Raw genomic sequence first — 26,339 nt, forward strand, 5'->3', positions numbered from 1 at the left:
GCCGGGTTGGGAATGGTTAGGGACACGCGCTCTCTGTGGGAGGCATTGCATTTTACAGCTACCAAGATGTTCTGCAAGGCAATTATACCTTCCTGTCTGTGCGGTGCTACTTCGGTTAAATGGCTGTGAGGATGCTAGATGGGCTGTGAAACATCCTGGCTGTTTATTTTTGGACATCAAATTGGAAATCCTATTTTTAGAAGAATAATCCAGAAGTTGGTTGAGTGTGTCAGAGTCAGCGTCTTTCGAGGAGGGATGGATAGAACAGGAAGAACTGTCAGGATTTAGAGAGAGAGACACATGGCTGGGCTGTAAAATGTGACAGAAGTGAGAAGTTATCCTAGGAGCCTTAGTTTCTGGATATTATTATTTATTTATTTCTCTAATAGGTCTTATTTGATTATGACTGCTTTCACTTGCCTTGTGATAACAAAGGGTAGGTGTATGGCTTCCGGTTTAGCTTCAAGATGCACTCCTGAGGTTTGCCCCCAATTTCCTTTTGCAAATGTCCTCTGGGCTATTTTCCCAAGTTTTGTGGAGAATAGACTCCCAGGTCTGAGTCATTTGTTGCTGTTTTTCTCCTGAACACCAGTCACCTCTCACTTAAATATCACAAGTGTCGGAGAGTCACAGTCGAAAGCCACGCTTTTCTTCTCTATCTCCTGAACATCGTTTGCTGGGTCCTCTTACCAAGGCACTGCTGTCTTGTCTGCCCTCATTTCGTCATTCCTTCAACCTTCTACAACCCATTAGTCTTTCCATTAAAAAATACCTCTTTAAACTGTCTTCTGCTTTACAACACTTTGCATTCACTTTTCCAAGGTCTATCACAATCTCCAACTTCCCTGCCTTCTCCTACTCAGAGTCTGGCTGGTTCCACAAGGCATGATACCAAACTATTTAGTATACACATTTGGGGTCTGGAAGTGTGCTCAGTATTAGGACATGTTCAGCACCCATATATCTCTGGGTGACATAGTACAAGAGAATACACTTTACACTTGCAAGACTCAAGCTAGAAACATTTTTATTCATCACATTTTTATCCAAGGATAGAGTTTAGAATCATATGTGTGTGTCTATATTATGCATGTAATATATATGGTATGATATTGGCACAAAGAAAAACCTTAGGCAAATTAAATTTAACAGGCCTTCAGCAGAAAAGGTGAAGGGATCCCAGAGTAGCACTCAAGAGAAAAGGCAGTTTACAACTTGTTGGTAGGAGACATAGAAGTGACATACAGAAGTAGCCTGATGTGTTACTTTTCTACAGATGCCTTATTTGGTCACTTTTGGCAACATGCAGCCTGGAATGATCTAAATTCTCAGCCCATGAGACTGGGGGAAAACTTCATTACAAGAAACTCTTGTTAGGTTCCAGTTGGCCTACTAGGTTACATTACATTTCCCCATGTGGAAGCTGCTTTAGGATGACTTTAATATAAAGATATGCTATATATTATGAATGCTATGTGTAATATGCATCCTATACAGTTTAACATGTGTTGATGCTGTTTAGCCTGGTCCCTTTGTTGCTTCGTGTTCTCTATCTTCCTGTCCCAAATGCTCTAGTCATTAAAGATGGATCATGGTCTCTTTGTTCATTCTAGGTAGAGTTGACAACATTTCGGGGGAAGAATCCAGCATATCGCATTCTTATATCATGAAACACTGCCAGATGAACCCTTCATTTAAGAAAAATGGGCTTAATTTTTCTGTTTAAATGAAGAATCCCCAGCACCGTCCTAAGGATGAAAGCTCAGCTAGGTTGGACAGCACCGGGGTCCCTGTTTTCCTTTCTCTGGTGGCTTTAATGTTCCTCTGGAGTTCTGAGTGGCAGCCCCGGTGCATTCCCTAGGCCAAGCCTTTGCACAGTGAGGATCTGGAATCCTCACATCCTCAGTTGCTACAGAGAACACTAATACCACACTAAGAACCCTGTGAGGATCCCTCTGTCAAGTATAACACGGAGGGAGACTGCTTGGCCATGCAGGAATGACACATCATTTGCTCAGGTATCATTAGCATAGCACTTGGCTATTTTCTACACTTTTACTTTAGATGAATAATCATGGAGTAACTTCTTCCTTAGTTGAAATTTTTAACTTTCTAAAGTTGATTTGAAAACTTTGCAAATAGATAAAAATATTACACACCCAAATTAACCCAATTTCTATCTTTAATACACATAATGTGTTTTACTTTATTATGCTTCCCCACCAATGGAGTCTAAGTGTTCCTTCCATGTTTGTTTGGTTTTTTTTCCTCTGATGCTGTGAGGATACCATGGGCAGTGCCAACTTAAGGCAGAAAGGGTTGATTTTGGCTTACACTTCCACAGTCATAGAATCTGTCCCAGTAGCAGTTGGGTATCCTGGCTGAAACAGGAAGCTGGCTATCACATTTGTATTTTTGACACAGGACACACACACACACACACACACACACACACACACACACACACACAGAGAGAGAGAGAGAGAGAGAGAGAGAGAGAGAGAGAGAGAGAGAGAGAGGGAGACAGAGACAGAGACAGAGACAGAGACAGAGAACAGGAAGTGTGATGAGGCCATCAACTCTCAAAGCTTACAATCAGTGATACTTCTTAAAGGTTCTCACCTCCTAAAGGTTCTATAACCTCTCCAAACAGTGCAGAAAGCTTGAGGCCAAATGTTCAAATCCATAAGCCTACAGAGACTCTTCTCTCAAACCACCACACCCCTCCCAACATGTATCCTCACAAATGTTCATTGGTTTTTGTTTTCTTAATAGTAATAGTCTCCATGCTTGCACAGCAGGTATTTTTCTGACTGAGCCATCTCCCATCTCCACCTTCAGGCCTAAGGTTTTGAATCTATTTGCATTGGTTTTTCTGTAGGACAAAATGAGGATCTGGTTCCACTCTTCTACAGGGCTATCCAGTTTTCCCATTGCCACTTGTTAAAGGGACTATTTTTTCTCCAGCCAAATTTTTATTTTAATAATATTTATTTATTTATTTATTTATTTATTTATCTATTTATTTAGTAATTTAGGTTTCTTGCGACAGGGTTTCTCTGTGTAACAGCTCTGGCTGTCCTGGAATTTGCTTTGTAGATTAGGCTGGCCTCAAACACACGACCACATTTGGCTCCAGTCAGACTTTTAAACATTTGTTGAGCATCATGTGTCTGTGGCTATATGTGAGCTCAGGACTTAGAGCACAGTGGAGATAGCTGCTTGTATTGTGGCCTGATCAAACGCAGTGGCTCTGTGAATGTTTTTTCTAACAAGATCATAGAACCATTTTTGTTCAGTCTCTCCAAGTACTTCTAAACCAAATCACATCCTATTGGAAACCCTGCCTATTTGGATGACTCAGCCTAGATTCAGTTTTCATAATTATTAATCTTGAGATACAGAAGCAGGTTTGATTGACAAATATATCTTCCCTCTTTACCCTTCTTTTAAATTTCTGTGTTTAATTTGTGCTTTGTGCTATTTTCTCATGTGAAAAAAAAAATCTCTCTTCCTCCAGGCTTGCAAAACTTCTCATCTCCCAATTTTATCACTCTGCCCTTAACTTCTTTGATCTAGAATCTACCCCCACACGTCCAACCCCCGGGAGTTTCAGGTGTGATGTGTAGATTCACTGTTTTCTTTTTTCTTCTCCATGTGGAAAGCCTGGTTTTCAAGACTCACTTGCTAAGTAGTGGATTACTTGACCTTTGACACCATTTTTTATATCACATATCTTTGTAATCTATATATCTGTTTCTGAAGTTTCTATTTTTGGCTTTTATGGGTTTCCTCTTTTTAGCAAGTACCATATGGCTTGTATAAATGTGACTTTGCAGAATGTCTGATTCCTGATCCTAGAGAAGAATCTGCTTTTTTCAGTGTTGACCATCTGTCTGTCTGTAGATTCTATATATTGTTCCATGTAAATCCGAACAGGTGATTGCAATTCTGACTTAAAAGGTGTGTGTGTGTGTGTGTGTGTGTGTGTGTGATCAAGAGTCACCCTAGTGAATGTAGTCATTTTCATCTTATTAATTCTGCCAATCCATGAGCATAGGATGCCTTCCCACCTTCTATTGTGTTCTTCAAAATTGTGCAGTTTTCACTGTCATGCTCATGTCATGTTACATTTTTCCAGGCTAATGCAATTTTCTTTCTACTTCCTGATTTCTCCTGATTCAGAAAGTTTGTTATACAGAGAAGCGTCTTGAGTTTTCTGTGTCGATTCTGAAGTCTGTTTTATTGCTGAAATGTTTAGCAGACTTGGGAATGTTTCTGTTTGAGTCTTTACAGAACAGGCTCATGTCATCTGCAAATCGGAATAACTTGACCTCTACCTTTTGTATTTGTACCACGCTATTTCTTTTTCTTTTCTTATTGCTCTGGCTAACACATCAAGGACTACATTAGCAAAGCAGAGAAAGCCTGGGAGCACTTATTGCTTCCTCATCTTAGGGAAAGCTTTCATGTATTCCTCCATTTAATCTAACACTGGCTGTGGGCGCAGAGACGTATTTCTTTCTGGTTGTTTCTTCAGAGCTCTCTTTTCAGGAATGGATGATAAAATTTACCAGAGGGCATTTCTGCATCTACTGGGATCATCATGTGATTTCTGTCCCTCAGTCAGTCCATTTATGTGCTTTCTTCCTCTTACGTGTTATGTTGAATTGCCCTTGCATTCCTGGTATGACGTCAACCTAATGTTGGCTAAGATACTTGAAATGTGTGGTCGAATTTGGTTTACAAATATTTTATTAAGTTTTAGCCATTTTCATATGGTTCATCAAGGAAATTGTTTCTTAGTCCTTGTTTCTTTCTATTGACTGATTGTTATACATAGTAGTGAGTTGTATCTGGTTTACTATAGAGGGTTTCAAAAGAGGGTTTTGGGAGATTTCTTACTCTTCTATTTTATGAACTATATTTGAGTCCAGAAATTTTAATTTTTATTTAAACTCTGGTAGAATTTATTTGACTTAAGGCTGTGCCTTTATCTTTGAGATTCTTTATGAATTTAGATTTTTCTCTCTCTTGGTTAGTTTGGTTAAGGGTTTGTGGATCTTGTCCTTTCAAAGACCCAAATCTTGGTTCCATTGATTCTTTGTATTATTTTAGTTTCATTTCATTAATTTATGGGAAATATTTTTACTTTGTCTTCTAATGTCTTGTTTTCCATTTTCTTGTCTTTATAAAATTCTGAAGTACATATTTATTTACATTGGATAATAACAATTTTGTATGTAAATACTCATAGCCATACACTTTCTCCTTAGAATTGCTTTTGTTGTGTTTCTAATGTCCATGTGATTTCTTTTTCATTTGACTCTAAGAATTCTATATATTCCACCTTAGCTTTTTTTTAAACGGCCCACCAATCATTGAAAAGTTCATTTTTCTGGGCCTGTGAGACAGTTCAGTTGGGAAAGGCACTTACTGCCAAGCCTGATGACCTGAGTTCGGTCCCTGAGATCTACATGATAGAAACAGAGAATGGACTTCCACAAGCTGCCCTCTAACCTTCACACATGCCTCCTTAGCGCGTGTGCCTCCACATACACAAAGTACATCAAAGTAACATGTTAAAGAACAGGGTGGATTCATCTGCCAGATGTGCAGCTCACACTTGTGTTCACATCTTTTGGAAGGCCGAGGCAGAAGGATCATGGTGACTCTGAGGCTATTTGGGGCTGTCTAGTGAGTTCCTGGCCGCAGAATAAGAGACCCTGTCTGAAATGAAGCGCACTGTTTCATCTCGGGGTATTTATGAAACTTGTTCTGATAAACTGTGCTTTCCTTTTTATTTGATTCTAGAAAGCAGTTGGTTCTAGTAGTACACTCCCTCACACCCCAATCCCATTTTGAACCTAGGCCACCTTTTATGCCTGTTTGGAGAGGAGGTTCCGCTAGTGTAATGGTTCTTTACCTTCCTAATGACACAACCTTTTAATACAGTTTTTCATGTTGCAATGACCCCCAACCGTAAAATTATTTTATGCTACTTTTTAACTGTCATTTTGCTACTGTTATGGATCATAATGTAACTATATGATATTCAGGATATCTGATAGGAAACCCCCAAATGGGTCATGACCCAAAGGTTGAGAACAGCTCTCTATTACCATGTGTTCTGTTAAAACAACAGCAACCAAAAGAAAGCAGATAAGTGAAGGCTGACCTGTCCTGGTGATGCCTGGAAGGCCGAGAACAGAAGGCCATGGATTCCAAGTGTCAGTGGCTCTAAACTAGTTTAACAAGGAAAGAAAGGGAAAGAGGCAAGAGTTAACTGGATTACTCAGGCTAGGGGAAGCCAGATAATCAAGAAACTCCTATTGGCTCCATGGGGAGGCTACCAGTGAGGGAGAGCCAGAGACTTTGTCTCCATGTGCACCAGTTAAGAGCCCATGCCCCGCATCTTGTCTATAAGACTGTGGTCTTGTGTGACCTGAGTGCGTTCCTACTGGTTAAGACAAACAACCTGTTTGCCTTCTTCCTGACTGTCCTCTGGGACTGCGTCGTCCTTAACACACAGTAGGTTCGTAAGGATTTAACTGTATTCGGTTTTCAACCCCTTCCTCTCCTCCGTTCCACTAAAGGTATTTAATAGCTTGACTGCCTTTGTAACTGGTTTTAAACAGATTACTTTAAAATCTGTTTTTCTCTGGGCTCGGATCACTTGAACTAAGTTGCAAGCCTCCGTGGGGTGCAGGCCACGCGGTCCGTTTCTTTTATATTTTACTGCAGAACTTTTGTCAAAAGCTCTCCCCAGAGCTGTTGGCTGACTCAGAAGCAGAAGGTCCCTGGAATAAGAATGAGGGTAGCCAAGCTGATATCCAGCTTTGGCAGTGCCACTGCCCAGTCTTATGATGCTGGCAGATTCTGGAACTTTCTCATTAGCTAGCTCTTTGAAACTGTGATGATAATGTCTGCTCTGTAGGAACTAGGGATATGGTTCAGTGGCTAAGTACCCTGTTTAGCATGCCTTGGCTTTAGCTTGCCAAAAGCCCAGGGTTAACTCCCAGTGCCATTTTTTTTTAAATCCTTGTTCTGCCTGTTTTGTAAGATACTGACAGATGCCAAACATCTTTTATCCTGAGTAGGTCTGTCCACCAAAAGGCTTTTTCAAGGTCATGGTGCCTGGATGTACTAACAAGTACTCAGGAGGCTGAGGACTGGAGAGTGATTGAGTGTTTGCATTCATTAACGACGCTGCTAATGATTCCTTTAGGCTCCGCCCAACAGTTGCCTAGCAACAGCCTGCATCTCCGCCCTTCTGGTACTAGCCAGGTGCTAAGCGCTACAGTGTGTGTCCACAGTCCCTCACCCCTTGCTTTTTCTCTGACTCCATCTCTGTTTCTCTCTGTGTTCTCTCTTTTCCCCTCCCCCTCTCCTTCCGTCTCTACCCCACATATCCCCTGCTAGACTCTTCTTCCTCTCTTCCTCTCTCCTCCCTTTTTCTGTCCTTCTCTGCTCCTCTTTCTCTGCCTCTACCTCCTTCTTCAGGTCCCCTTCCTTTCCCCTAAATAAACTTTCTTTGGTATTAGACCTGTCCAAGGTGGTAATTCTTCAGGGGAACACTTTGGTCAGGCCACCAAGGTGCTGCCTCCTGTTGCACGATGCTACTGCATTTCATGAAACACAACAGATATCTTTCCACAAGGGTCTGTGAGTGTTTGTGTGTGTTTTCTCTACATTTTACAGGGTTGCTGGTCAAGGGCCTAATAGCCTCCTCAAATGCTGAGATGAGGGATTTTGAGTCTTGCTTACATAGGAGGATTAGTACTTTCAGTATGATGATAAATAGTTCTTTCTACTTTTACCCTAGCAGCTGTTCCTGTGTTTATCTAGCTCTTTGAATTTTGTTTATTGAGGTAAGAGGAACATTTGCAGCTAGCGCTTGAAAGTAAAGCTAATTCTATACACACAAACCTGCCTTTGATGCCCTCTACAGCTGCGTGTAGAGGGGGAAGGAGGATAAGGCTGCGCATGAGAGAAGCTAGGGGAGAGAGAGAGAGAGAGAGAGAGAGAGAGAGAGAGAGAGAGAGAGAGAGAGAGAGAGAGAGAGACAGAGAGAGAGAGAGAGACAGAGAGAGAGAGAGAGACAGAGACAGAGACAGAGACAGAATCAATCAGTGGGGAACATTAATGGATAGTGAATCCCCAGGCTATCATTAAATGAACTGTTTTCAACATGGGTTTAATAAATATAGTTAAGCTGGAGAGATGCTCAGTGGTTAAGAGCACTGACTGATCTTTCAGAAGTCCTGAGTTCAAATCCGAGCAACCACATGGTGGCTCACAACCATCTGTAATGAGATCCGATGCCCTCTTCTGGTGTGTCTGAAGACAGCAACAGTGTACTTATATATAATAAATTTTAAAAAATCTTAAAAAAATAAATATAGTTAAATAAATAATGTATGCTTTTTTAATAAAAAAATTAATCTGAAGTTAGAAATTCTAACAAGCAGGTCCTGTAGGCTCTTGCTTGTTTTGGTTTTAGTTTAGTTTTTTGTTTCCTTTTTCAAGACAGTGTCATGCATGCTAAGTAACACAGGCTTTCTTGGTACTCACTCTGCAGCCCAGACTAGTTCTGAAATCATTACCTCCTTACTCCTGGGATGACAGGCATGGCAGGGAGGACAGGCCTGTGTCACCATGCCTCCCATGAGGAAGCTCTTTTTTTTTTTTTTTTTTTTCCGGGGCTGGGGACCAAACCCAGGACCTTACGCTTCCTAGGCAAGCGCTCTACCACTGAGCCAAATCCCTAACCCCCATGCGGAAGCTCTTAAACATTGCCTTTTACATTAAAGTTCACTAGATGTAAAACTAAAGTAAAAATAGCTGAAGACAATTTGACCTGTGCTTCCTTCATCCTTTCAAATGAATTTTACAATAAATTTATAATTTCCTCCCCTTAAGTTGAACCAAATTATTGACCACATTTATCAGGTTTGTATCTTTAAAAAATAACTATCTTTTGTGTGTATGAGTGTTTTGTCTGCCTGTATGTATGTATGGGTACCATATGTATGTCAGTGTTCCTCAGGGGTAGACTAGGGTATTAGCTATCTGGAACGGAAGTTACTGATGGATGATTGTGAACTGCCATTGGATGCTGGGAGCTGAATCCAGGTTTTCTGCAAAAGCTGTGAGTGGTCTTAATGACCGAGCCATGTCTCCACCCTTAGCATTGAAAAAAAGAAAAAGAAAAGAAAAGAAAAGAAAAAGAAGAAGTGTCTATTAGGAATTCCATTGTGGTGAAGAGACACCATGACTAAGGCAACTTTTGTAAGGACAACATTGAATTGGAGCAGGCTTACTGGTTCTGAGGTTCAGTCTGTTATTATCATGGCAGGAAGAATGGCAGTGCCCAGGCAGGCATGCCTCTGGGGGAGCTGAGAGTTCTGCATCTTATTCTGAAGAAAAACAGGAAAAGACTGGCTTCTAGGCAGCAAGGAGGGGTGTTTCAAAGCCCGTAGTGAAGCACTTTCTCCAACCAGACCACACCTACTCAAACAAGGCCACACCCCCTAATAGTACCACTCCCTACATGGGCCAAGCATATTCAAACTACCACAAAGAAGTGTGTGTGTGTGTGTGTGTGTGTGTGTGTGTGTGTGTGTATAGATGTGAATAGTTGAGTACATTCAATTGTATAGGATAACATTTTGTCAGTATGCTTGACATGGTTTCACCTAATGAGAGGAAAAATTGAAAGAAATAAGAATTCTTTGAAGCATTTGTCCACATGCTTGGGGGTGGAGCACACAAGTGAACCCTGATGGACTACTACTTGTTTCTAGTCTCTTGTACAGCTAAGAAGTAGGGTTAGATTTAAATGGAGTCAGGCTACTATATTCTCCACTTTTATTTATTATGTAGTCCGGGCTGGCCTAGATTCACTACATGCCCAAGACTGGCCCTGAACTTACAACCTTCAGCTTCCGCCTCCCAATATGGGATTGTAGATGCATGTACCATCCTGCCCTTCTCTGTAAAGAATTCTGCAGGTAGGCGAGTGTGTCCTCATGGAATCCCCAATCCTCAGCTTCTGCAAAAGACACAGACGTTCATGCCTCTGCCAACATGCCTTGACTCGTTAGATTTCTTTCGCTAGACAGAAAAAGAGTGATCAATGTTTTCCAGCCAAGACCAGCTGGCAAAGACAAAAATTCTCCATGTCTCATCACAACGACTTTACTCTTTAATATACTGGGCTCTCAATTGCGAAATCAGGGGTTTACAATTGTTTAATTTTATTATTTTGAAAATATTTAAGGCATACCATTTATATCACCAAACAACGTTTTATGTGGTGTTTAGAATTTAACCTGAATCTTGGCAAATGTTAAGCAGCTGTCTACCACTGAGTGACTTCCCTTACCCATCTGGGAAATCTTTTCTCATACAAACCAGGCTGGCTTGGAGCTCACTGTAGAGACCAGGTTGGCTTCAAACTTGAAATAAGCCTGCTTCTATTCTCCTATGCATATTTGCCCCCTCTGTTGCATGAAGTTTTAAGCTCTAGCCACTCTTAGCTCTGGGAAGTGACCACGCTACCAGCCCCAACCCTGTTTCCTTCGAATCTTCAGACAAAAGATAGTTTGTTCCTATTCAAATTGCCTTAGGACACAATAGCTAGGCACTACAATTTCCTGCCTGGAAAAGTGTGCCCTTATTAATATTTTTATCTCTACTGCTCCCACCTGCCCTAAACTTCAGAGGCCAGTCCTACCTAGACCCTGCCAAACCTCCCAGAGGACCTGCCTGTAGTAGTGACCATGGCTCCCAGTTCCTCCCAAAACCTCACATAGCTGCTGACTCCTCCCTCCTAAACATGGCAAAAATTCTTCCCCTCCTTCCTTGTGTCTGCTCCTGGGATCTGGAAGTCCTGCCTGTACCTTCTGCCCAGCAGTTGGCCCCCAGCTTTCCTTACTGAAAGATCAAGACCCAATTGCAAAAAGGACCTTAGCATCAGCACTGCCTCCTACACCCCTCCCTGTGGAAGTCTAATGGAATCCCAGAAGCCTGTTTCTTAGCTTCATATGCCATACCATTTTCATCCTCGCCTCCTTAACTCTATTACTGGCTTTTAGTAGAATAATATTAAAAGAAGCCCCAGAATTATTGATTTAGCATCAGATACTTCATAATACCTCCCCCAAACAATTCTAAGCTACACCTCACTCTTCTGGGTTCCAGGGTTCAATATTGTTGAAATTGACTGTGCTCCTCGGATCAGATATTAAAAACAAACACTGTGAAAGTAATGAACATGTAGACATCTTATTCCTTAGACAACGTTTTCACACCTCTTTGTTCATGCCATATTGGGGATTGTAATTGATACAGAGATAATTTTGAGTATTTAAGGAGACGTATGACTGTTATATGAAAGCAAGGTACATTGAGCATCCTTGGACTTTGAAGTCAATGGTTTAATGGAGGGACCCTGGCACTATTTCTCCACGGATACTGAAGGACAGCTCTAGGCTATAACGTGATCAATTGGATGTAAAGAAACTTGACTATCTGGGGTACGTACTCATTTTTCAGCACTCTGTGTTGCCTAAAATGTATAATAAGGTGCCTCCTAACATATGATTAGGTTTTGGGGTTGTCAGCATGTGTTCATGACTGGTGGAATTTATGAATCAAAATCTCCAACATCAGTAAGCTGCATGTGTACTTTCTCCTCTCTATTACAGATGTGAATAGTTGCTGGGTGTGGAGGTAACAGCTTGCCTCTATTTTCAAATATCCCAGTTAACATTTTTCTCCACGATGACTTTTCTGTGTCTTTGCTATCCTCTAAATGTACATTATCTTACTGAGGACCACAGAATGACATTTTTCTAATTCTGTCACTTCCCTTGCACCTTTGGGTTGATGCTTTTCTCTTCTGAATACTTTTCTTTACTCATTGGGTACAATTTATTGCACCTCAAAATAAAATTTAATACAGGGGAAAAAGGATAAATGCTTCATTATTTTTATTATTAATTCTCTGATATTGTGGACTTGGCTCCTAGCATTATCCAACTATGAGAGTTTTACTTTTCCCAATCCTTTTAATATCTTCAGTATGACTTGAATATACTAAATTCAATTATTTTTATTTCTGCAATAGAATGACACTTAATGGTTGTATAACTTCCTATCATGTTGAATGAAGACATCTTTAAAGTCAACTAAAAGTTGCCAGCAGGGGGACTTCTGCCACGAGTTTGATACATGCTTAATCTACATACATACTGAGTTCCAGGCTAACAAAGGTTTGACAATGAGAAATTATCTCAGGAAATGAAAATTGGACCCAAAATATGGCTTAGTGGGTAAAGGATCCATCAAGCCAGACTGAATTTGATCTTGAGGTACTTAAACTCTTTAACCTCCCTTCTAGCTCACCACCCACCAAAGGTAGTGGAGAGGAAAGGTTCACAGGGCGAAAGAGGATGTAGACTTGTTTAGAAATAGTTTTGTGTGTGTGTGTGTGTGTGTGTGTGTGTGTGTGTGTGTGTGTGTGTGTGATTCCAATCTTTACTGTCAGAATAGCAGCAGTTCCGTTCATGTGGATCAGCAGTGGTAGCTTGATCCATCTGCAAACCCCATTCACTAATCAGCAACAGCAGTTCAATCCAGAAAAAACTATGAGACTCTGCCAATAGGCCCAAGCTCACAGAAGTATCAAGAAGCCACCAGAGGTTGGGGATTTGGCTCAGTGGTAGAGCGCTTGCCTAGGAAGTGCAAGGTCCTGGGTTCAATCCCAGCCCCGGAAAAAAGAAAAAAAAAAAAAAAAAAAAAAAAAGAAGAAGCCACCAGAACCCTACCAGAAGTTCTTTGGTGTATTTCTCTCTATGAAGTCACAGCAAACAACAATCAAGGAGAAGGCAAGGCAAACCGATGCCATGGGCTCAGCAAAAGCCAATGAAAATCAGCAAAGAGTGGCAAGGTGAACCAATGTAGCACAGCATTGTCCACTATCCGTTGGGTTATATTTATACATCACATGTTCTCTCAAGCATCTGCTCTAGCAAAACGCCACATGCCTTTTTTCCAGGCAGCTTCTAGCAAAACACCACGTGTCTGTTCTCTCTGCAAAATGTCCTCCTGTGTGTCTGATTCAACAAAAACATCCTCTCATAAGACAGTTTCCAGAAAAAGACTCACGCGACACAACTGAATCTCCGAAGAAACCAGAAACTCCCACTTCACTGTTCATAATTCCAGCTCGTAGTTCTTTTGTATGTAAGGGAAGTTCCCTGCCTCCCCCAACCTCCAAATGCAACAGTAACTGGAAATAAGGAGTGTTGTAAGTTTAGAAGATTTTTATTAGGATATTTATTTATTTGTGGTTGCTTTTGGGGTCAAACCTAGATTCTTATACATACTTGGTTAGTCATCTACCAGTGAGCTAAATCCCCAGGCTGGACTTCCTCTGGAGAATGGCAGTTAGAGGATGTAATACTTGTTGAATGGCAGGGCTGAAGAGGAAGTGTTAAAAGGTTAAAGGAATGTAGAAAAGAATCAGAGTATCGGGTGACCCAGTGGCATGAACTTTCAAAGTAGCTTATGCTTTTGAAGGATATTTAATAATTGGAAAATGTTTGTCAGGCGCAGGGACAACACTACCCGCCTACTTTCTTGTCCCTTAAATATGTATGAATTGAAGTAAGACGCCTTCTTATGGGAAGACATCAGGACAAGGACATACTCAAGGGGCACTCTACAGACTATTGTTAGAACAGGGAGAGAATTTCGCTGAGCATGTTTCTCAACCTATGGCCCTACAGTATTGGTTTAGATATATTTCTTTGATGTTACAACTGGGAATGGGGTACTTGCGCTACTGGCATCTAGAGATAGTGACCTGGGATGCTGCGCCCGGCATGATTCACTCACAGCACTGAATTATTACAGATAGAGCTTAAATAGTTCCCAGCTGAACTGATGTTCTCTGCCAAAAGGTACAATGTGTTGAAGATTACACAAGGCTGACTCACTGATTATAGTGCCTTCTGTGTTTAACCTAATATCCTTGTGGTTATCATCAGCCCAAAAGCTAATAATGTTATCAATCAGATGTCATTTACCTGATTGTCCCACCATTGTAGGTTTATTGTTGTCTTTTGTTTGCTTTTTGTTTGTTTGTTTGTTTTGATTGCTGGAGACTTGGTCTCATTGTGTGGTGTGACCTGGAACTTGTAATGTCGACTAGACTGGGCTGGAACTCATAGAGTTCCACCTTTTTCTTTCTCATGGGGACTAGGATCAAAGGTGTCTGCCACAACCCACAGTGATACCAATATATTTTTAAATGCCTTGATTTATGACTTTCTTCGTTTTGTTACTGTAAAAACTTCTAGAAATTGTTAACATGCTAGGCCATGGTATATGGGGTAATCAGAATCTTTTGGAACATAGTCACTCATTACTGTCCCAGAGTAAGCTATCTCTTGTTCCATTTTACATGAGAGCTGTGGTTTGCATGAATATGTATCATAGATGGGAAATTATATATAAAAGACTTAAGACTATTTTCCCATCATAGAGCCAGAGGGCTTTAGTGCCTCTCTCGCATGCCCTTTGATTATTGGTAATATTTGGGCACATGCTTATTTACTATGCTACATTCACTCAGACACCAAGTCCTGTTTTCTGGCTTTCTGTTGTTATTTTTGCTGCATAGTGTCTGAGTCATACAGAAGAACCATAGTCATATCGGAGCTATTTTCAACCACTTTGTATTCTGTGCACAATGGTTATACTCTGATAATTAACCACTTGAGATTTGGGGTGCAGTTTCCTAGGTAGTAATTCTAGTTAGGTACAGATAAACTTCAGTTCTACAGAGAAAAAAAATCTTTCATTTAACTGAAAATTCATTGGGAGATCAAAGAATGTCCTAATGATGGAGAGAGGACAAAATAAACATTATTTTTGCTTGAGTTGTTGTGCTACATTTTGAAGAGACATTTTGAGACTAGTTTTGTTTAATAGAAATTGAAAAGGCATAAGAATTCATGTCTAATGTTTTTGACAGGATTTTATGTTATGGTTAAAACTTAGGCTGGGACTCTGTAGCTTAGTGCTAAAGGGACTTCTCTACCTCATGGTAGGCCATGGAATGACTTGTAAAACACACAGCAAGCAACATACAATTTACTTCTCATATCCAAGGTATAGATTGGAGCCTAGTTTTGTAAAACTCTGAGCTAAGAATGGATGCTATATTTCCCAAGGTGTTTTCAAACAATCCAACTAGGCAAGAATATATGAGAGCAACTCATGCAGCCCCAAAGCCACAAACATTGACTATTTGGATTTTTATAGAGTGAATTGGCTGGAGCAGCCTTGTCACAGGACTGCCTTTCAGGACTCCTCTTGGCTTCCTGGTTCCTTTCAACACTGTTGAGAGAATTCGGATGATACACACGAATAAGCGTACAAAAGCCTTTTGTATAAAAGAAGGTATCCATCCCACTCTCACTACTCTCAGCAGATGACCAGAGAGACTATTGTGTTAATCTGCATCTTAGGTAGTAGTCATATTGCTTCCTACTTCTTTCCTTCAGGTTCTTTCTTTAAGACAAGGTCTCATGTAGACCAGGCTCGCCTTGAGCTTGCTTTGAACCAAGGATAGCCCTGAATGTCTGATTCTTCTACTATTGCATTTCAATGCTGGGATTATAGGCATGTTAAATCATGCCTCATTTTGTTGTGTGCCCCTAAAACAGGCAGCTTTTTCTAAGGGATGTTTTCCTGGCCAGGTCAATTTGAACTGAATCATTTTGAATTAATTCTTAAGGAGAGGACAGTGTCAGAAAGCCCTGGGATAGAAAGAAAGTGATCTTATAAGGTTAGATAGTTATCAGCTGATGATATACAGTTCAGAATATTATGTTTCAACTCAAGCCTGAGATATTAGGAAGACTTCATTCATTTGGCCAGTAATCAAAATCCTCAATTTTTAGGTTTTGGTTTTATAAGCTGGTAATTAGGAAAGAAAAGTCCATCCTTGGTGACCTCTAAGTCCTCTAATATCTGACTAGCTACTCAAATGGAATTAGCATTTTATTCCTGGAATTGAAGTCTGTCTACTAAAGTTGAGAGACAAAGTGTTGGGGCAACAGAAGTAACAGAATTTAAAAAGCAGGTTCAGAAAGGGGGAAGAGATCTTCTCAATGCCAAAGTTCTTGAAAGAGGAGGAATGTCCAAAAGCTGGTGAGGTAAGAAGGTCTTTCTCGGTTGTCCCCGTGTGTCCTCATCAGATGGCTATGGAGGACCTCCACCTCCGCTCAGCTCCCACTTTGCATTTTTCATCAGGAATATTATTTTTTTTCAATCAATGTGTATGCTCTGTGCTAGTCAGTGACATAATGCTTTTTAACTATAGAACTTTAGAAAGGAGTGAGTACTTCAGAGGTCACCAGGTGTTATATGGGTTCTAAAGCAAGATCATTTAGTAGTTAATGTCTTCATTATTAAGGTGAAGCCTCTCTTTCAAATTTAGAATGCCAGCAATAGAGAGGTAATGTCTTAAAGAATTACAGTAGGGCAGAAAGGCAAAAGAAATTGTGTGTGTGTGTGTGTGTGTGTGTGTGTGTGTGTGTGTGTGTGTGTGTGTATGTGTATAAAATTCCTTTCTAAATTCTGGCTATAATATAATTAAATATACATTACTCAGTAGTATAATAATATTCTATACATTCTCCAAATATTTACTTTTTCCTCTCTACAGATTATCATATTTTCAAGCTGTATATTCTAAGGAAACATATTACTTAAGTAAAGGATTAGATAATTAAAATAACATACAATCACTTAAGTAAAATAGTTAAATGAAAGAGTTCATAGAGTGATTTACAATGGTTTCGGAGGGGCTCAGACGGGTTCTTCAGGGTGCTTAATTTTGGTTTAAAGTTGAAAGATGAACTCATGAGAGGGAGAAGTAACAGAGATCAAGAATAGAGGATAGTTGTGATATGGAAGGGACCCAGAAGAATTTTTCTGTTTCTGCTGTTTTAGTTTGTGGATGCAGAGAAAATATTGTACAAATTTCTGAATTTCTGAGTGTGGGAATATATGTAGTTTGTATCAGATTTTCACCTGAAACTAGGTCCCAAAATTTTTCTTTATTTCCCAGAATTGTGGACCCTATAACAAGACCATGTACCCAATGAGCATCTAGGGAAACTTTTACTTTTGGCCAAGATTAGAAATTGGAGAAAGTAGTTTTAGTTAAGTTGTAAAAATTATGAGGGGGAGGCATAGGCAAATAAAGAGAGGCTATTCACATCTTTTGTGAATCTTGTTAGACATTTACCAGGAGTTGGATGTTAACTCTTTTCTCTCCCTTTATAATATTTTTAGTCATTGCCATGGCAGTTGCCACTTCTCATGACATTAGAGGGTGTGCCATTTAGCACACACATGGGAGTATGAAAAGTCTGAGGCAGTCTGGCACTTAAGCTGTGATCTTCAGTCTGACCAGTTTCACATCTACCTAAAGAGGAACTTCTGGTCGACCTGCAGCCTGTCCTCAATAATGCATGGGATTAGTGTAGGACCGAAATTCAGCCAGTTCACCAGAACAGTACTCTAGGTAGTCACTAAAAATAGATTAGAGACTGGATCCTTGACTCTCACATCTGTCTATCTTTAGAATCAAACAGTGACTAGTAAAGTAGAGGTGCCCATATTACCCATCACTGTGTTTTTCCAAGATGATTCTAAGGGAAAAGGAAGGTTGAGACATGGACCAGCAAGACCCAGTCTTCTAGGGTCTGTCCTCTTTAGCAACCATTAACTGACAGAAGCTTCTAGGCTCTGGATGGGGGATGGGGTGCCCCTCCTTTGCAGTACAGCCTAGAAGACATTGAGTTACCTTGGTCCTCCAGATCTCTGACTCTTATAGTCCTCCTGTCCCTCTTTTTAAGTGTTCCCCAAGCCTTTCAGGGAGGAGTTTATTCAGTTTATTTCTGAGCAGTCTACAGACATTTATTCTCTATGCCTTGCCATTTGTTTGTCTTGATGTCTGTGGAACCTTCCTCTCTGCTGTATCCTCCCTTCTTAATGATTCTTCTCTGAAGAAATAACAAAATATTTTAAATTTAGATGGTCAATATAAAGCTATTTCTTGCGTTAAAAACTATTGAACTTTTACTTTATTTTATTATCGTGTATGGGGTGTTTTGTCTGTATGTCTGTTTGTCACATGTGTGCCGTGCCTGCAGAGGCCAGAAGAGGATCTCCTGTAACTGAAGCAATGGATGAATGTGGGCCACCACATAGATTCTTGGAAGAGAACCAGGGTCCTCTGTAAAAAGAGCAAATTCTCTTAACGGCCGAGCCATCATTCCAGACCCCACACATAGCTGTTTCTATGGAGCAACTGAAAACATTTAAATCTTTTTCTTCTTCAGGATGACTTTTATTTCCTCGCCAGCTTTCCTGCCTGTTTTATGGGCTGATACCTTTGTGTTTCACTTTCTTCCTTTCCCTGGTGCTGGGTCTGAGACAGTGAATGTCAGTCAGTCTCTGACATTTCTAGGCCCAAAATGGTGGCAGTTTGAGTTACTGCTTCCTCAAAGAATACTCTGAAGGCAGGGAGAAAAAAAGAAAGTAGGAAAGAAAGGAGAATTGCTTAATTAAATCCCAAAGGGATGGAGATTCTTTTAGATGGAGAATATATAGTCAGTAATAGAGACCATTCTCTTTTGAGGCAAGATATGTTTGGGAGCCTGGGAGAGCATACCCTCCTGCCTTTTCCTATGTGGTGTCTGGCTTCACATTGCAGTTTTGTTCATTGGGCTCCTTTCTGCACATAAGTAGCCTTGGAGACCGTTGCTCACTAGTGATGTTTACTATCCTCTCTGGAGAGTTCTGAGCCAGGTGATCTGCCAACCTCCCTCTAATAACTGTGTTTCATGTGCAGGGCGAACGCTGTTGGAGAAGCTGTTTAGCCAGCAGGAGAACGGGCCTCCAGAAGAAGCAGAAAAATTTTGCTCCCGGATCATTGCCATGGGTCTTCTACTTCCTTTTAGTGACTGCTTCAGGGAACCGTGTAATCAGAACGCTGGGTCAAGTTCAGCTCCATTTGATGTAAGTAGGAGAATCCACTTCTGTCTGAACGGTGGACTGCAACTGGTGTAGCAGCTGTGATGTGTGTCTGCCCAGTCACCCTATAATTTAAAAACAAGGTGTGATGCAAGCTTTCTCCCCTGGGCCACTCAAGGGCGCAGATTGTCTGTTTCTATATTTTTCTTTGGCTGAGGGCATTAAATGTAGTTGGCAAACCTCCTTTAAAATAAAACAAAACAAAGAAATAAAAGAAACCCAGACCCTTAGATTTCTAGACTACTTTAATCAGGCTAGTTAAGATCACCAGAATTTTTCTTCCTGGTAGAGATTGAACATGCATAGGCCAATGGTTTTCCTGCAAGTACACCTCGCACATCAGTATTTCAGTGCTGGTCACAGACATTCCTTCGGAAGCAGCACCAAAGGGCAAAATACTAGTCCCAGTGGGCCACAGGTTTCCATGGGCACTAGTATGCTTTGCGAGTGTTTTCCCAGTTCATTTGTGCACTAAACATTGGCAAGGAGAAGCAACAGCATCTGCCTTTACCCAGACCCTGACTCATCAAGGGTTAATAGTGAGGAACTCCAAAGGCATGATTGTAAGGCATCATGAACATCAGTGCTCCCGGACGAGCATCATCAAACCAGAGTAGTGTTAACTTCCTCAGGTACGTGGTACATGCATAGCATGGTTCTGAGGGTGCACCTAAAGCTGAGAATTCTCATACGTGCATCTTTCATGAGAAGCTGGAAGGTCTGGGTGGATCTCTTGTGCCGAGCCCAGGAATTGAGTGTTTGAGGACATTGAATTCTGATCACATGGGCAATTACATTTGTTTCAGATTTGTCAAACATACCTCCAGTGAATGTAAACATAGACTGAAGTCAAAAGCCAGTTATAGAACCAGGTAGGTGGCTCATGGCCATAATCTCAGCTCCTGGGAGGCTAACGCAGGAAGATCAAGAGTTTCAGGTTAGCCTGAGCTACACAGTGAGGCTATCTTTGTCCCCAGAACTAAAGTGTCCATGATTGGGGTTTTCTTCTTTCTCTTGTTGACCAGTCCTAACTAGAGATCTTTCCCAACCCCCTTTAGTATGAGCAGAAGAAATCTCATAAATTATTCTGAGATCTCAGTTCTGACCTATGAGAAACTTTCTAGATTACTCCATGACTCACGAAACTTCTTTGAGACCTCTCTCTCTTTCTCTCTCTCTCTCTCTCTCTCTCTCTCTCTCTCTCTCTCTCTCTCTCTCTCTCTCTCTCCCTTATGAAAGTTGTTGAATGATGTAGCAGTTAATCTGCTAGGTAGATCTATTTCTTCTGTGGAAAGAATAAGACAGTTTTAAAAGTTTTGTCTCTTCTCTGTGGGAGCTCATGATGGAGACAGAACTTGGTGACTACAGTGTAGAGTATTGTAGATCTACATTCTGTATCTATCATTATGGAATTGGCGATATGGTAAAGACAATACAAGTAGAGGGAAACACTAACTGTGTCTATATTGCATGCTGTTGTTTAATTATAACAGCCTTTGCCATCTTCATCAGAGCAGTGGTGACTAGCTGCAAGGTATGCTTGAAATCTAGCCTGTTGATGCTACCTCATAAAAGAAGGGAGTCAGGGGTGGGGTCATTCAGATTCCAGTTACTCTTCTCAGTCGTATGTAATTCTGTCCAAGCTTCAGGTGGTCTTGTGGTCTTGGAAGGTGATATAATATATTGTGTGAGTGAGGTTAACCAAAGGGGCGAGGAACTTTGTCTCTGCTGTTATAGGGATGTTGTCATCCAGGCTGGAATGAGATTTCTCAGTGATTTATTGGTCCAGGGAGTCATCCACCTCACTGTAGCATCCCGCCTTCTTGCTATGTAAGCAAACATGATAAGGCCGTTGGGTTGACATGTTGGACCTCCATGGAATCATTTTTTTTTAAATGTCATTGTTGGCCTAGCTAGGATGAATAGATGTGTGAATGTGAGTTCCTTCATATTGTCCCAGGAGTAGAGTAGTTCACATGACAGCCTCACACTTGCTTTTTTTTTTTTTTTTTTCAGAACTGGGGACCGAACCCAGGGCCTTGCGCTTGCTAGGCAAGCGCTCTACCACTGAGCTAAATCACAACCCCTCACACTTGCTTTTTAATGAAAACTACTATCAAATTAACTTCCACAATAAAGCTCAGAACTAAAAAGTCTTTTCACCCAGTAAATATGAAACTGGAATAAACTGAAATGAACAGGATAATCTTATTCCACTATTTAAGCTTTTTAAAAGTTATTTATTTAGTGTGATGCTGGAGGATGAACTCAGGTCCCCAAACATGCTAGAAAAGGGTTCTACCATTGAGCCTTTCTCTTTCTCTTTTTTAAGTTAACCTGGTTATTTCTCATGTGTCACCTTACTCTGCCCTGGTATTAAAGAGCCTAGAAACCCTCTTTAGTTATGCTATCTTAGAAGGTGGTTAAATGTCACGTGAAATTAAAAACCAAACACATATATGGATTTCATCCCTCAGCTAGAAGTGACTGTTTCCTCCTTGTCATATTCCTTGGCTGTCTGTGTACTACCTCTCTAATGCCTCTATCAACTGAGCACCAAACAGAGGCAATTAAAGGTAGTCTCATGGGAAATGTTGTTCCACATTAATACCAGATCATAAACAGTACCAGGGCTTACTGGCTACAGACATAAGGATTTCTTTTTCTCAAACTACAAAGAACACAAACATACTGGAGATTCGAAAGACTGGGGGATGGGAAGGAATGTGCTCATCTCCAGGGAGAGACTTCTTTCATAATTATTCTCTCTGCTGATTTCCAGAAAAGAGTTGTGTGCATTTCCAACCATGAACTGGGCAGGTCTCTTATTTCAGCTTGGGAAAGTGCCTGTTTTACCACAAACCAGAACAGAACCGCTTTCTCTGGACCTGTCCTTCGTCTTCCTCATCCTTATGTTCCAGAATCCAGGTTTTTAATATCCTTTTCTACCCTTTTCCATGCTGCCTCATCCAAGGTCCCTTTATCAAGTAACCAAGGGCTCACAGAACGAACAAAGAGGAGAAAATCAGAGAGCTGCTGTTGTTCAAAGTGAATTCCCTTTTTAAGCAATACCTTATGAAGAATCTTTTCATACATAGATCTCTCACTGGATTCAGTTTGACCCATAATAAAACTATAAAACTATCACACTATCACTTCCTACTTATTCTTTCTCCGCACTCCTCTCTGGCCAAGGGGACCATGGCTCCCCAGGTAGGGTCCTTTCCAGATCCAAAAAAACAGGGAAGGGGATGGGGGCTTACCTAAACCTTCCAGTTCTGAGTCCCGTGACCTGGGCACCACTTACTGTCTGGTTCCAGCCTCGACACAGGATCGGAGTTTTCAGCTGGAAGCAGGAATATCTGGAAGGCTCATAATAAATATACATAGACTACTCTTTGGGTACAAATTGACGGGCAATTTCAAGGCTCAAAGTCTCTCTCTCTCTCTCTCTCTCTCTCTCTCTCTCTCTCTTTCTCTCTCTGTCTCTGTCTCAACTTGAGGCTGCACACACTCTGGATTCTCTTGTGCACTCTGCTTTTTTTTTTTTCTATTGCGGTTTTCTTTTCTCGAACTCCCACACCTGTACACCTCTGTTCATTACCCTTTCATTCTCACTCACACTCTTCATACACACCTCACTTCTCTCTTCACTCACTCTTCACATGCTCTTCTCATACTCTCTCACTTGCTCTCACATTTGCTCTCAGACTCGCTCTCTCATTCACTCCCTCATGCTTTCTCTCATTCACTCTTTACATGTTCTCTCTCATTTACTCTTCGCATGTTCTGTAGCCTTTCTCTTGCCCCAGTCTTTTTTTGATAATTCAAAAGTAGGTAGAAAAAAAAAGACATTGTATAATCATTGTCAAATCAAATTCAAAAGAATAACCACATCCCACAAAGAACTAAGAATTACACTGGGGGTTCAGTCTTGGCAGGACCCAGGGCTTCCCCTTCCACTGGTGCTCTTACTAGGATATTCAATGCTACCTATGAGGTCAGAGCCCAGGGTCAGTCCATGTATAGTCTTTGGGTAGTGGCTTAGTCCCTGGAAGCTCTGGTTGCTTGGCATTGTTGTACATATGGGGTCTCGAGCCCCTTCAAGCTCTTCCAGTTCTTTCTCTGATTCCTTCAACGGGGGTCCTATTCTCAATTCAGTGGTTTGCTGCTGGCATACGCCTCTGTGTTTGCTGTATTCTGGCTGTGTCTCTCGGGAGAGATCTACATCCGGCTCCTGTCGGCCTGCACTTCTTTGCTTCATCCATCTTGTCTAATTGGATGGCTGTATATGCATCCCATCACATTTCTTGATAAAGGGTTTATGAACTTTAAAACACTCAAGTAGTTTTGAGTGTTCATATTAACTCATCCACCAATGCTAAGGAAATTTATCTTATATACCAGGTGTGAATAAAGTTCATGATAAAATAATTCAAGTAAAAAGGAATGCTTTGTTAAAATAACAACTAAAAAAGGAGGGGAGAATTTTCAGTATAGGCCAATATTCTGGATGGTGTTTTCAGTGAGAATGGTCCCCTTAGGTTCATATATTGAATGCTTGATCCCCAGAGAATGAGGCCTTTTGGGAATGATAAGGTATGGGTCATTTGGGGGAAGGCTTTCACGTTTTAAAAGCCCGTGCCATTCCCAGTAAGTTCTGTCTGTCTGTCTCTGTCTCTGTCTCTGTCTCTGTCTCTGTCTCTCTCTGTCTCTCTGTCTCTCTGTCTCTCTCTCTCTCCACCCCCCTCCCCGACCCCGTCTCTATTTCTTTCTGGTTCATAGTTGCCTTCTCACCATGCAAGCCCTCCACTACTGCTCCAGACCATGCTTGCTTGGCCTGCTACTCCATTCCCTGATGACATGATCATGGACTCAATCTCTGAAACTATAAACAAAACCTCAATTGAATGCTTTCTCGTATAAGTTGCCTTGCTTGAAGAGTCTTTATGGCAACAGAAAGTAACTAAGACATTCTGTAATCCCAGCACTTCGGAGGCTGACATAGTGGGTGCATGAATTTAAGGACAGTGTGGGCTATAGTAAGACCATGTCTTAAGATTAAATAAATAGGGGTTGGAGAGATGACTCAGCAGTTAAGAACACTTCCAGAGGTCCTAAGTTCAACTCCCAGCAACCACATGGTGGTTCACAACCATTTGTAATGGGATCCAATGCCCTCTTCTGGTGTGCCTGAAGACACCTACAGTGTGCTCACATATTAAACAAACAAATAAATAAAATTATGGAGGAAAGAAAGCAAAGTATACAAGTCAGGAAGAGGTGGCCTTTGGTACAAATGGGTTGTGGACCCAAAAAGGACAAAAACAAGGGTGGAAGAGACTAAGAGACCACCTTGGTTCCCACTGGTGTCTACTTATGTAAGTGATGCATATCAGTGTGCTTGTCATGAGTAGAGTTTGATCAGTTTTCTGTGTTCGAAGGAATTCAGCCATGTTCGTTCCCATTTGGTTGATATTTACAAATGACAACAGGTCATGGTTCATGAGTAAGGTCCTAGAGACAAAATGAGACTTCCCAAAGGTTAGGAGGCTGTTTAGTAGAGAATAATTGTGATGGGGGAAGTTTTATATCATTTCATTGAAAGGATTTTCTCTGTTTTCATTTTTACTACTGCAGATAGAACTTAGGGCCATAAAGTGCCCCGAGCTAGATCCTCAACTTGTTTCTTGCGTTTTTGAGGGGTGATTTGTGTACCAGTTGACTTGGTTACCACTTCCACTTTTATTTGGGGATCTTCTTAGTGAGCAGCCTACTGTTGGGAGCCAAGTTACTAGCACCATTGGGAGGGGAAGAAGAAAACCACTGAAATGAGGACAACACAAGACTAAAGAAGCTAGAAAGTGCATTTACACTGATACCCAACCCATACACTATCATTGACTATGGGACAGAAAACAGCAAATGTGTTAGAGGAGTCTCTACTAGCCACACTTAGCTTGCGACCTGTGGGTGAGGCAAACTCTACCACTCTTCCATCTCCAGAGATTCCTAGCCCAGCACTGAGATCTGTATAGGAGGACCAGTCTCCATGATTTCAAATCCCACTCGAGATTAAAGTCCTTAGTGTAGAGATGAGGATACTGCAGTCAGAGACTCTCCTGGAACTTCAGAGTTCAGCCCAGTAACCCCAATGATCACAGTTGGCTTCAAGGATTGGTCCAACACTAACCTCCTTCTGAGTTCAAGGATGCGCCACAGTGATGCATTCTACGCCTATCTACCAACAATGGGACTAATGAACCCCTACATTTAACTGTTGGCATGCTTACCTTCTCGAACCTGAACTTCTGAGCATCCTTCGCTAGAGACTTCTCTTCAGCTGTCCCTCACTCTGGAGTTGTTGCACATTGACTTCTCTGACTTCTGATCTCTTCTTGTTAGGATGCCCCTAGGGTAGATCAGCCTTCAACAGTAGGTTCTATCTCAAAGTGTTACCTAGCCAAGCCTCATGAGTCGTGGACAAGGACAACATGGATCTTCTCTTAAATGCTGTGATTGCACAAGAAGGGGCCACTTTTTCAACAAACCTGCAAACTAGACTTAAGGCTTTCAAAAATTCTGGTCTTATCCTTGAATAGTAGGACTGCCACCCTTTTAAGTGGGCCACCTAGATTTTCTTTTGATAATGCTTCCGTGTCTTCTCCCCTGACGGGGAAACCATGGCTTCAGCTACAAGCTGGAGCCATGTGCTGCCCAATCTTTTTTTTTTTTTCTGCATCTGTCTTCTGTTTCTCTGCATGTTTTAGTTGTTCCACAAGCTCCTTGATGGTTTCTGATACCCATCTTGTCTTCTTGTCTTTGAATTCTTGTCAAGTATTTGTTACAACTCAGCTCATTTAATTTATCACTTAGTGACATGTTGTTATCTTTAGTCTGGCTTATAAGTGCAATTTTACTTTTTTTAAAGAAAAGATTTTATTTTATTTTTAATTATATGTATACATATGTCTTTGTGTGGATATGGGCAGATGCTCTTGAGACCCAGAAAAGAATGTCAGATCTCCTGGAGCTGAAGTTATAGGCAGTTGTGAGGCACCCTGGGTGGGTTCTGGGAAGTGAATTTGGTCCTCTGCAAGAGTAGTACCCTCATAACTCCAGTACTATTTCTCCAGTCCCAGTTCTATCCCTCCTCTTGGGATACTATTCAGAATTACATGCCCGTGGTTGAACACCCATGTCTGCAACTGTTCTAT

At 41.1% G+C, this 26,339-nt stretch overlaps 1 protein-coding gene across 1 annotated transcript in view; it reads left to right on the forward strand.

The window, feature by feature from the left end:
• Window positions 1-26,339, forward strand: part of Fmn2 (formin 2) — a 309,451-nt gene that overhangs the window by 12,054 nt on the left and 271,058 nt on the right. Inside the window, 1 exon segment of the mRNA XM_032914755.1 lies at window positions 18,941-19,107. Within this exon segment, the coding sequence (XP_032770646.1) occupies window positions 18,941-19,107 (167 nt within the window).

The sequence above is a fragment of the Rattus rattus genome, chromosome 10 (assembly GCF_011064425.1).
Source record: "Rattus rattus isolate New Zealand chromosome 10, Rrattus_CSIRO_v1, whole genome shotgun sequence".
Classification (NCBI taxonomy): Eukaryota; Metazoa; Chordata; class Mammalia; order Rodentia; family Muridae; genus Rattus; species Rattus rattus.